General features: G+C 47.9%; 1 protein-coding gene across 4 annotated transcripts in view; it reads left to right on the top strand.

Annotated features, from left to right (window-relative positions):
* The window catches only part of PLEKHA7 (pleckstrin homology domain containing A7), a gene marked incomplete at both ends in the record, with an annotated part of 246,813 nt that overhangs the window by 197,454 nt on the left and 36,211 nt on the right, over positions 1–13,148 (top strand). For all 4 annotated transcript variants that reach the window (XM_080697925.1, XM_080697924.1, XM_080697927.1 and 1 more), the window contains 3 exons: positions 1,500–1,970; positions 10,227–10,749; positions 12,385–12,471. In XM_080697925.1, coding sequence (XP_080554051.1) covers positions 1,500–1,970; positions 10,227–10,749; positions 12,385–12,471 — 1,081 coding nt within the window. The remainder of the gene's footprint in view (positions 1–1,499; positions 1,971–10,226; positions 10,750–12,384; positions 12,472–13,148) is intronic.

The following is a 13,148-nucleotide window of genomic DNA, read 5'->3' as shown; positions in this document are numbered from 1 at the left end:
GCTTGAGCTTTCCATTGGAAAAAGCATGAGTACGTTGACATGTGAGACACATGATTGCTTTTCTCAGTTCTCTTTGCCTAAGTTAAGGTCAACAGCTGGACCTACACACAAACAGCAGCCCGTGTGTTGGGAACTGTATTTTCACTTTGTCGATATTCCTCTTCTAGGCTGGACTGATACCGCCTGTGGCTGATTGTCAGTAGCTGAGGTTCTAAAGTTGTTGCAAGGATGCCCAGGTGTTCCAGTCACTGAAATGTAAACGCAGCAATTTCTCCATTACCTATTCTCAGCTCGTCTCTCCCCACTGGCTTGGACATTTTAAGATTGCTGCATCTTAAGGCCCGAACCTTTTTACTAAGGGCGACAGCTAGTTGGCTGCCCTAAGAGTCCCTGGTAGTTTTTCTGCTCCATCTGGGCTGAAATTTGTTCCTCGGACTCCAGTAGAGTCACTGTTGTGCCCCGAGTGCTGAGTGATGAGGATGCAGAAATAATTAGGAATGTCTCGAGGAGGCAGGAAGAGAGGCGACTCAGTGGGAGATGGGCCCTCCTCTCGTCTCAGCTCACAGGTGAAGCTATCACCCCAGCCCCTTCTCCTATAGAGATGCCAGGTTTGCACGTATGTAGGACACATGTGGAGAGGCAGTGGGGCAGAGGCCAAGGCACAAGGGCTCTGGAGTCCATATGATAGGCTCCAGCCCTGGCACCACCCTGCTTCAGATTTGGAGTAAATCATTGGTCTCCTCTGTGCCTCCGTTTCCTCAACTCTAAAACCTGACTGATAATATCCACAGGACTGGACTGTTGCTAGGTCTGTGTTATTAGGTTCTTCTTTGAGCTTCTCCCTAGTTGCACAGAGTGGTGCCTGTTGTCTAGTTACTGTTTAGAAAGAATGTTAACTAAGAGCCCAGCTGTATTCTGGGCTGTATTAGGTGACGCCACAGGGAGAGATCCTGGGCCCAGCAGTCTTTTGTCCAAGCTGGACTGCTCCAGACAGATGGACAATTAGGAAGGAAAGGCAGGGTCAGCAGCACAGAACAGGACGGCAGCATAGGCGTGGATTGGCTGAGCTCGTCACACACATGGATGGTGGCTTGTTCTTTCATACAGTAGTTCTTACAGAGCGCCTTTTCCATACCATTCATTGTGAAGAAATTCCACACGTACAGTAATCAACCACATGCGCCTGTGGCCTGAAGGAACCCACAGTGTGTTGGAAGCAAGATGAGCATCATAATTATGGTCTCTGTGTAATTAGTGTGACAACAGGGTCAGCAATCATTCCTGACTGTGTATCAGGGCTTGCTTCCTGCAGGAGGTGACATTTAAGCCAGATCCCCAAAGGAGTGGAAGGTAGGAAGGCAAGGGAAGGAAATGGGCATGGAAGGTGTATATGGGCAGAAAGAAGAGCCCATGCAGAGGCCCAGAGGCGAGTGAGTGTGAAGTGTGTTCATCAGAAAGTCTTGGCTGTGGAGTGGGCTGAACTTGCCACTGTGTTGCAGGGATATGGAGAAGGTGGAGCGGCAGGCTGTGCCCCAAGCCAACCACGCAGAGTCCTGTCGAGAGTGTGGCCGTGTGGGACCTGGACACTCGAGGGATTGTCCTCATCGAGGCCATGATGACACCTTCGGCTTCGAGAGGCGGGAGCAGGAGGAAGAGCGGTACCGCTCCCAGAAGGACCCACTGGAGAGCAAGCGCAACAGGAGCAAGGCCAGGTCCCCATACTCGCCGGCAGAGGAGGACGGCTTGTTTGTGGATCTACCCAGTGGCCCAAGAGGCCAGCAGGCACAGCCCCAGCGGGCAGAAAAGAATGGTGTGCTGCCTGTCTCCTACGCCCCAGGAGAGCAGAACGGGACTGGCGGGTACCAGCGGGCCTTTCCTCCCAGGGCCAACCCCGAGAAGCACAGCCAGAGGAAGAGCAGCCTGGCCCAGGTCGAGCACTGGGCGAAGGCCCAGAAGGGGGACGGCAGGAGGTCAGTCGCAGTCTCAGCATCTTGCTAATAATGGGCATAATAATGGAGTAACGATAGCTATCATTCCCCGGCACTCACTGGGAAAACGCCTGCCCTAAGCACTTTACCTCCGTTATCCACATGAATCCCCTATAACAGCCTCAGAAGGAGGGGTGATAGCCCTGATTTATAGACGGAGAACCCAGGGTTTGGAGAAGCAAAGTGATGGCCCAGGGCACACTGCTTAGTGGCAGAGCCAGAGTTCAAACCTGGGTCTGTGGGTCGCCAAAGCTCACACAAGATTACACCAGAGGCGTCTGCCCCCTGTGAGGTGCCTTGAGCCATTCAGCACAGAGATAGTAACCGGTCTTCTCTCATGCTGTTACTTCTCAGCACCCAAGAAATATTTGTAGAGACTAGAGTAAATAAAGATCCACGCTTTCATTCCAGGCACGCAGAAAAGCGCGCAGGCTCTGTTGACATTAGGCTTTGTGAAGCCCACTTCTTCCTGGAGTGATCAGTCTTTAATTATTTAGAGGGGGCTCATCTCTTGCTATTTGCAAAGCACTGCCTGTATTTCATTATAATTTCAGATTAATTAGGCCACATTTGTGAATGGGAAGAATTCAGGGTCTCCCAGCTTTCCTGTTGTCTTGTTGTAAAGACACGCAAATTCTCCTCACCATCCTCAGCCCTCTAAAGCAAAACTGAAAAGCAAGGAGACAGTAAAGCCAGAGTGCACGCAGAAAGCTCCCAGGGTCCACAGTGGCCACGGTGGAGGTAGGGGACTGAGTCTTCCACACGCCTGAAAACATGTTCTAAAATGCTGTACTTCTTCCCGTTCACCAGGCCTAGACCGCCTGTGTGTGGCCCTGCAGGCTGGTAGTCCTTGGGGAATGGCTTAGGCCCATTTTCAGATGTGTTGGGGTGGTGTGCATGCGTGGGTTAATGTGACTCTCTTAATGTGGTCCACCTGGGCATTTGTGAAGGTGGATGGTGCATAGTTTCTCTCTAGGCAAACGAGAGACCTAGCAGTACAACAGACCAGGAGAAGGGAAGGCTTTTTGTGTGGTAGCTGAGAGACCGTCCCATTCCCACTGGCAAATGACCAGGTGTCAATTCCGTCTGTTCATATTTTGTGTTTTATTGAAAATCGAAAGCTACTAGCCAAGGCCAGAGGGGAGTGAAGCTGCTGTCCTTGGTGCTGGGCTCGGTGGCCCCCAGCAGGGTGTAAGCGGACCCATTGCTGAGTGAGGCAGGAAAGCTGACAGGGGTAGTATGGTGTAGGTCCTCATTCTCCAAGGTAAGGCATTTGAATTTTACTTGAAAAAACAATAGGAGACACTGGGAGGCTTTAAGCAGGAAAGTGATGTGAGCTGAGTAATATTTCACATAAAGAAATAAGAGTCGGGAGGAGGCTTTGCAATAGTCCAAGATGGTAACAATGGAAAAAGAAAGAAACATATTTGAGGTATTTTTGGAGATTAGAACAGTGAGCTTGTCAGTGCTTTGGATGCGCAAGATGAAGGGAAGAGAGAAATGAGGCTGATCCATAGAAGTGTGTGTGTGTGTGTGTGTGTGTGTGTGTGTGTATGTGTGTGTGTTTGTGTGTGTGTTTTACTGGGGATTGAACTTGAACCCAGGGGCAGTGAACTGCACTCTGAACTGCACTATACCCTCAGCCCTATTTTATTTCTTTATCTTGAAACAAGGTCCCACTAAGCTACAGAGGGCTTTGCTAAACTGCAGAGGCTGACTGTGAACTCTTCGGTCCTCCTGTGTCAGCCTCCCAAGCACTGGGATTATAGGCATGTACCACCATGCCCAGCTAGCGTTTTGACTTGAGGAACCTAGTGGTTGCCAAGATGAACGATGTTAGGCAAGAAATCAGTGAGGAAAACTGAGACTTCCGTTTTGGACTTATAAATGGGGTAGGGAGGATGCAGTTGGAGTTGGAGTTAGCACCCAGTTTGGCTCCGTTGATGGGTAGGTGCGCTACCTTCAGAAGTGAGCACAGGCATGGCAGGCGAGCTTGATGAGGATTGCAGTGCCTGTAGAGCGTCAGGGGGAGATGACCAGCAGGGTATAGGGAATGTTGGTACAGGTGGCAGATTTAGGACTCTCTGCCCTGGAGGTGGTAACTCATGGCCCTGCCAATAGTTAATTATGTAGGGTGAAATGCTCAGATCCATGGTTCTTAATCCTAGCTACACAATTTGATCATTTGGAGTCCTGCTCCAGAGAGTTTGATTGGATTGGTCTGGAGTAAGGTCAAGGCACTCTATGTTTTAAAAGCCCCTGGATGATTCCATTGCTGTATGGCTATAGTCAAGAAACTGCTGCTCGGCTCTGCAGTGGGATCTCCACATAGGGATTAACCCTGAAGCCTCAGTCTTGTGCCCAGAAATCTGCTTCCATTGATCTGGGTTGTGGCCTTGGCATCAGGACTTTTGAAAAAGCGCATCTTCCTCCTCTGCCCCTCCTCCCCCAGTGATCCTCACATGCAACCAGCATTGAGAATCCCAAGCTCAGAGCAATAGCAGAAGGCCAAAGGCAAAAAACTAGGAATCCCCAGCCCAAGGATCAGGCAAAAGCAAAGTCCCCATAAAGGACATGGAGCAGGAGATGGAGAAGAGAAACTAAACTGTGGGGACAGTTCCCACTGAAGGGGCTCAGCCAACAGTGCGAGGTGCTTTGAATGAGGACTTCTCCCTGGCCGTGGCACCTTCCAAGGTGGATGTCACCAAAGGAAAGTCTAGAACCTCAGGGTCTCTGCTGGTCTTTTGCTCATGACCAGAGGCTCTTTCTTCCATTGGGCTTCTTGATTATCTTCAGATGGGCAGAGCTATATTGCCTTCCTTAATAAAGTTAGAGTTTCAAAGTTAAATCAAGAGTAAAGAGTCACAGGAGGAGAAGAAGCCAGTGAGGGCTTGGCCAGTGAGAACCCTTTGTGACAAAAAGTACTATAAGAACAGGGTGACCGACAGACAGTTACAGGTTTTGGTGATTGGAGTGGAGCGTAGTGGTGCACACCTGTAATCCCAGTACTTGGAAGACAGACAGGAGAATCGCAGGTTAAAGACAGCTCCAGCAATTTAACATGTCCCTCAGCAACGTAGCAAGACCTTGTTTCAAAATAAAAAATAAAAAGGAATGGATGTGTAGCTCAGAGGTAGAATGCACCTGGGTCCAATCCCTTGTCTGTCTGTCTGTCTGTCTGTCTGTCTGTCTCTCTCTCTCTCTCTCTCTCTCTCTCTCTCTCTCTCTCTCACACACACACACACACACACACACACACACACACACACACACACACACACAGTTGATGGTTATGAAATGACTTCACATAACTATGTGTGGCTCCAAAAACCTCCATTATTTTGCTACACAGTGCGGCCTGTATGGGGGTTGAGGGCTGGCGCATCAAGGAGCAGAAGTGGTCCAGAGGTGGCTGGGGAGGGTGCGGGATTGTCCCTAGGATGTGAATTGGGAATTTGAATCTCTCTTACCTGAGGCGTGGGAGACATTGTGTTGGAAATTATTGGCACACAAAGAGAAGAATTTTAGTCTCGTTGTGGAAGCAGATCTCCAATGGGCTAAAAGAAAATTAAAAAGTGAAGAATTAAAGGAAGAGCATAGAGAAGAAAGTGCTCTCAGTCTCTGTGTGAGCAAAGTGTTCAGACCTTTGAACTTTTACTTGTTTCTTGAAAGGGCTACATCTTGCATTCCCAGATTTTTTTTTTCCTTTTAAAGATATGTTTGCAATTTCTTACAGTAAGTGATAAACAGATCTAGCAGCCTACAAAAGGAACCTCCTTCATTTTTCATTTGAAAATACAGAAGATGGATATCTCTACTTTGTGTATAATTAAGACCGTGCTAATCTCATTACCATTAGACTGAACATATTAAGGCATTGGAAGAAGAGTTATTGGGACTGTAATACGATTCTATATTCATGGCTTTACACCACACAGGGAATTATTTCTAACTGTTCTTGCAGTTCTTGGAAATATATTTTTCACATCAACAATTCCTGTAGAAGAGAGTTTGCAGTAGTCAGAATGTGACATATCCTTAGAATCTTAGCACATTCTTAGAGACTGTTTTGAAATTCTAGCCTTCCACTCCCACCCTATTATTAGTAAAGCATACTTGTAAATAAGAAGGCAGGAGTAGGAGTTGGGCAGGGGACTCGGACGCTGTAGGGAACAGAGTAGAAAGTCCTGCATAATCCATATGATGTTAAGGTGATAAATTTCTGCTGCATAATGATAGTTACGAGAACAGTTTTATACTTTGATAGAACTGTATTTGTAGTGGGTGTCAGTGGGTTCAGAATACCCTGCTTAGTGCCGTTTGAGATGAGGAGACCCCATGGCCACAGAGCAAGACATGTGGGCAGGACAACTTGATCCCCTTTTTGGGTAAGGCTGAGGTTGAGATGCATAAAATAAATTTGCTAGCAGGCAGCACTACTCTGGAATCTCCCACCTCCTCCTGGGCGTCTTTACCTCACCTTCCAGTTGCCTTTCACATCCCTCCCTCCACCATTAGTTACCGTGGTTGGCGACTAGAACCAGGGATCACCAATGTGCTGATATCTTGGGGTCACTCCTAAGGGGTAGACAGTTTCTAAGTGGAGGGCCCAGGCTGTAGGATGAGCTCAGGGTCTAGGGCACTGCCCAGCAGTGGCCTCTGAGTGTCCAGGCACGGCAGGCCCCTGGAGTGGGCTGTGGAGCCTGATCAGGTCAGAGGAGGGAGGGTCTAGGGCACTGCCTGGGTAGGGGTGGCGGTGACCCTCTAGATGCTTTAGGTAGGCGTAGAGTGGGCTACAGAAGGGGCAGCGGGTCGGAGTTCAGCCGGGACATGCTTTGCATACTTAGCGTTTTGCTTCAGGCAGAATGAACAATGGTTAATAAAGTTCTGCAGTTCCCTGGGGAAGGCCCCGCTTAGTTTCTTCTCCACCACCCCCACTTGAGGATGCAGTCTCTGCACCCACTCAGACACAGTCCTGTCTAATTTTGGGAAAGCAAACCCTGACACCTAGTGGCAAACAGACACATGGCACACAGGACAGGTCTGGGTTGGAGAGTTTGTAAAATTACCTTCTGCAACTAAGAATTAACCATTGAAGGGGATAAGAAAACTGTCATATGTGAACAACACCTATTTCTTTTCTTTTTGGGTCTTTATTTTGTGCTATTGGGAATTGAACCCAGGGAGATTCTATCTCCAAGCTACCCTTCCAACCTTTTTTATTTTTATTTTTTTGTTTTGAAACAGGGTCTTGCAAGGTTACTAAGAGTCTCACTAAGTTGCTCAGACTGTCCTTGGACCTATGATCCTCCTGTCTCACTTTCTAAGTACTAAAATTTAGGCATATACCACTATGCCTGGCTCGTATGACATCTATTTGTAATCCTTACAACAATCTGTTAAGTGGTTCTTATTATCCCCATTTTATAGTAAGGAAATTGAGACTCAGAGGACAGAAATGATACTTGCTTAAGGTCAAACAGCTAGAAGTGATAAATGAGCTGAGGCTAAGACGAGTAGAATAGCGCTTCTCAAACTTTTGGGGACGTCAGAATCACTGGAGGGATGTTACAGAACAGGTGGCTCGGCCTTGCCCTGGATTTCTGATTCATAGGTGTATAGTGGATCTGATAGCCCATACTTTAAAAATGTATTTTAGCCAGGCGTGGTGGCGCATGCTTGTAATCCCAGCGCTTAGGAGGCTGAGACAGGAGGATCGCACAGGTTCGAAGCCAGCCTCAGCTATTTAGTGAGGCTCTCAGCAACCTAGTGAGACCCTGTTTCCAAATAAAATATAAAACAGGTCTGGGAATATAGCCTGGAGGTAGAAAGCCCCTGAGTTCCACCTCCAGGACCACAAAAAAAATTTTAAAAATATATTCTATTCAGCAAAAAATAAAGATAAAAATATATTTTAATTGAAAAATAATAGTTATATGTGGAATAATGTGATATTTTGATATATGTGTACATTGAAAATGGTTAAACCAAGCTAATTAATATCACCTCACCTACTTAATTGTGTGTATGTGTGTTTGTGAGAATACTTAGAACTATTCTGAATAATTTTGAAGTATATAACATGTTGTTGTTATTATTAATAATAACTTATTATTAATAGCTATCGTCACCACATTGTGCCGTAGGGGTCTAAAACTATTTCCTCCTCTCTGAAACTGTGTGCCCTGTGACCAGCACCCTCCCTTTCTGATCCTCCCATCTCCAGCCTCTGGGAACCACAGCTGTGCTCTTTGCTCCTGAGTTCCACTACTTTAGACTTCACATATAGTATCTGTCTTTCTCTGTCTGACCTATTTCACTAACCTACATTTTTAACAAGTTCCCTGCCGGTCTGTGGACCATACTTTGGGTAGTATTGGTATAGAACTGTGTCTGGCACATGGTGAGTGCTATATAAAAGTTCATTAGAGAAAACTGGTAAAAATCAGAGCCAGGATTTGAACCGGGGTCCGTCAGACTCCAAACCCTGTTCTCTTTCTACAGTATCAAATTGCTTTGCAAGCTAGACTTTTAAGGCTTAATATAACTCTGATTTACCCCTTGCTGGATTTCTTATCCTTTTTAGATAATAAGATAGCTAGTTGGTATTAGATTTCAAAGTCCTATCCAGTTTTTGGAATGCTTGTTGAGGGGCTGGTTACATTAGGACTTTTTTAGACTGTGGGCAATACCACAGAATGTGAGACACAGTTCCTATCCTTCAAGAATTTTCTTCTTGGCCAGAAGAGGGAAGTTTTACAAGTATGAAAGTTACATGAGTACAAGACCTTGGGAAAGTTACAGATGATGTGATAACTGGGTTAAACACTGTGGTCGATATAGCATCATGGAAGGGCCCTGTGGGAAGGCATGGGTCATTGTCCTGGAGAAGGAGGAAAATGTGGGTAAACAGGGTGAGTGGAGCCCGTACAGATTGGGGAGGGAAGAACAGTGCCATGAGAATAAGGCAGGAGCACGCTGTGAAGGATCTCCTGTACCTGGGATGTGGCGGATGCATTTCCCCTTACCAGTCTCATTCAGTCCTCAGACCAGTGTGAGGCAAGTAATACTGTCTCACACGAGAAGCAGGGAAACTGAGACTCCAGCATTCAGGAAGCTGCGTGAGTCACATAGCCAGCCAATGGAAGAGTTTGCCTTCAAACCCAGGCCAGTCTACTGTCAGTCTACGGAGCCTTAGATCTGGGGCTGAGCTTTGCTCAAGTGTGTGGAGGCTGGTCAGGGTGAGGCTCACAGGACAGCAGGTACGGGGTGCCCCGAGAGGGAGTGCCCCCTTAAAGTTTGGGCCCTGGGCTTGTGCCTTGCCCCAGCCTAGTCCTGGCCCACGTAGGAGGAGCAGCAAGAAAATATCAGGGCCGAGTGAGTGGAGGGCAGGTGCCAGAGAGCTGAGTGCCAGGTCACGGAGTTTAGATTTTTATCTCACAAAGAATGGGGAGTCATGGAAGATTTTAGAGTATAGAGTGATAGGATCAGAGCAAGTGACTATGTACAGGTTAGAAATGATTAGGAGTATCTCAACGTTGCCTGGGTGGGGTGATGACTAAGTATCTGGACTAGAACAGTAGGAAAGGAAGGAGCTGATGCTAGCCATTGCCTTTAAGAACCTCAGAACTTGGTGCTAGGATCCCAGGCAGAGGGTATGTCCCAGTATCCCAGAGAAGTGCAGCCTTTCCTGGACATCCACAGTCAGTTCTCACTGACTGCTAGCAAGAGGGAGAGGAGCTGTCGCTCATCGTGGTGCCTGCCCTCCTGTGATCTCAGTGCTTGAGAGGCGGAGACAGGAGAATTGCAGGTTCAAGGACAGCCTCAGCAATGAGAGTCTCAGCAACCTAACAAGACCATGTTTCAAAACAAACAAACAAAAATATCAGAAAAGGCTGGGAGTGTAGCTCAGAGGTAGAGTGTTCCTGGATTCAATCCCAGGTACCAAAAAAAAAAAAAAAAAAAAGGGAAAAGTGAGAGGATGGGAGGGAAAAGCAGGCGCAATCTAATTATCACACCGGAAGTGAGGGGCCAGGCTGCCAAGTGTGCCTGGTTAGGTGACAGAGAAAACTGGCTTTGGTGTCTTCTGCAAGAAGTGACTGGAGCCCCAGAATAATTCTTCGGTCATTATTTTGGGATCCTCCCATGCCACAGTACTCCCGTGCCAGGCCCTGTGGATTTGCTGAGCTGTGTCCCTTGTTGGGAGGCCTGACCTGTTCTTCTTTCCTCTCTCCTCAGCCTTCCATCAGACCAGACGCTTCCTCGCCAGGGTCCGAGCCAGCCCCTGTCCTTCCCAGAAAACTACCAGACCCTGCCCAAGAGCGCCCGACACCCCTCGGGGGGCTCCTCGCCCCCTCCTCGGAACCTGCCCAGCGACTACAAGTACGCGCAGGACCGAGCCAGCCACCTGAAGATGTCAAGCGAGGAGCGCCGCGCGCACCGGGACGGCACGGTGTGGCAGCTGTACGAGTGGCAGCAGCGCCAGCAGTTCCGGCACGGCAGCCCCACGGCGCCCATCTGCGCCGGCTCCCTGGAATTCTCTGACCAGGGCCGCAGCAGGAGCATGCTGGAGGTGCCGCGCTCCATCTCTGTGCCCCCGTCTCCCTCCGACATCCCTCCCCCAGGGCCCCCGAGGGCCTTCCCACCCCGGCGGCCACACACGCCAGCAGAGAGGGTCACTGTGAAGCCCCCTGACCAGAGGAGGAGTGTTGACATCTCACTGGGGGGCTCTCCCAGGAAGGCACGGGGCCATACCCTCAAGGTGAGACTGGGGAACCCCTTAAGGGTTGGCTGAGGTTCTGTTGTGTGCCAGGTGTGCCAGGAACCACACCTGGTTTGAGCAGGTTTGAGCCATTGGGATTAACAATGATAGCCAACACTTAAACAGTACTTTAGGTGCCAGTGCAGTTCTAAAGGATTTACTTTAGTTTAGTTTTTTTTTTGTGTGTGTGTGTGTGTGGTGTTGGGGATGGAACCCAGAGGCCTTTTACCTTTGGGCTATACTCCCAGACCTATTTTGATACTTTATTTGGAAACAGGGTCTCACTAAGTTGCTGAGAGCCTCACTAAGCAGCTGAGGCTGGCGTTGAACCTGTGCGATCCTCCTGTCTCAGCCTCCCAAGTGCTGGGATTACAAACATGGGCCACCATGCTCAGCCAGTTCTTTTTTTGTTTGTTTGTTTTTAATACAAAGAGAAATTATTTTAATGTTGGTAAAAATCTGTAGTATCTCATTTTTTAAATTACCGGCTTCTATTGTTTTTCTCACAAACATACAACAGAAAAGTGTGTTTCTACTTATATTTCTATATAAAGCATTGAGGAACAATGAGCGTATCACTCATACTAAGTATCTCTTCACCTGAAAAAGGCTTAAGCAAACACCAATTAAACATTTGGCATCTTAGTTCTAAAAATATCTTTCTACCAGAAAGTCTTTTCCATGAAAGGTTTCCTTTTTACTGATTTACTTAGGATTCTAAGAAACCAAGAATGCACATCTGTCTCTCAAACTGCATATTATACGATATTGTCAAAATATTGTAAATTAGGTAATGAAAAATAGAGCTAGGTACAGGACTATATACTTTAGTTCTTAACACAGAGTCCACTTCACAAATGAGAACTCTGAGGCATGGAGAGACAAAGCCCCCAGCTGCATAGAGTTGGACTTCTTGGCAGCTCAGAAGGCAGGAAAAGATAAACATGTTTTCTGGGCGTGGTGGCACATGCCTGAAATCTTGGTACTTGGGAAGCCAAGACAGGCGCTCTTAGGTTTGAGGACAACCCCAGCAAGGTAGTGAGATTTTCAGCAATGTAGTGAGACTCTGTTTCAAAACAAAAAATAAAAAGGCCTGGGGTGGCCAGGCATGGTGGTGCACGCTTATAACCCCAGGACTTGGGAGGCTGAGGCAGGAGGATCGCGGTTCGTGGCCAGCCTCAACTACTTAGAGAGGCCCTCCACAACTTAGTGAGATCCTGTTTCAAAAAAAAGGGGTGTAGCTCAGAGGTAAAATGCCCCTGGGTTCAACCCCTAGTTCCGCCAAAAAAAAATAAAAAAGGGCTGGACTGGGCTGGGGTGTAGCTCAAAGGTAGAATGCCCTTGGGTTCAATACAAGTAGCATACACATACACAAACACGAGAATTGTGGTGTAGCTCATAGGTAGATCACCCCTATGTTCAATACCAGTACTGAAAAAAAAAAGATGAATGTGTTCAATCAGTTCAATTATTTAGTAACCCAGTGTAAGTTTAACTCTCCAAGGGGCTTTCATAGTTTACTCTGCTGTTCCCCACGAGGAAGGTGTGTGTCCCTGTTGACAGGCTGCCCCGGGCAGGAGCAGCAGAGGCTTCCTTTCCCAGCCCTTAGCATGGCTTCTTGTCTCTCACCTGCAGAACTCCTCTCACGTGGACCGACGCTCCATGCCCTCCATGGGTTACATGACCCACACTGTCAGCGCTCCCAGTTTACATGGAAAATCGGTAAGCAGTCTCTTCTCTCCCCCTGGGGGTGAAGAATATTATACGACCTATCAGGCCTGGTCCTGGGTTTTCCTCCCTCTGAGCCAGTAAGGTACAGTTCACAGGGCAGCTATTAACTCCCATTTTAGAGATGAAGAAACTGAAGCTCAGAGAAATCCAAGGACTTGCTCGGGGCGTGCAGCTGGTCATCCAGACTGGCTGAAGAGCTTGGGGGGGGCGGGGTCCCAGGCAATGTTGGGCTTGCCTTCTCCTTTGTGTAGGATTTTGCCAGAAGCATATTCCAGCCTCCAGTTCTCCCCTAGAAACTCTTCTCCTTTCTTCCCTGGTCTTTACTATGATTAGATAACTCTGCTTTCAAATCTTGAATCTGGGGGCTGGTGGTATAGCTCAGTGGTAGAGTACTTACCCAGAGTGTAAAGCCCTTGGTTCGATCCCCAGCATTGCCAAAACCAAAACCAAACCCAAAGCTCAAGAATGGGTGCGGCTGCACCGTTGGTTGCAGCTTTACTGAGAAAACAACTTCCTGCAGCCCTTTGCTGCCACTGCCTTTATTTGTCCTAATGACAAAATTAATGCAATCATCGCTTAGCAGTGGCACATCAGTGCCGTCCCAGCAGCGGGGTGAAGAGTGTAATTAAAGCAGTGTGCCCCTGCGGTGGCTAATTCCCTCCTGATGT

This window comes from Muscardinus avellanarius (genome assembly GCF_963383645.1).
Source record: "Muscardinus avellanarius genome assembly, chromosome: 1".
In the NCBI taxonomy this organism is placed as follows: Eukaryota; Metazoa; Chordata; class Mammalia; order Rodentia; family Gliridae; genus Muscardinus; species Muscardinus avellanarius.
This window is presented reverse-complemented; position numbering and strand designations above follow the sequence as displayed.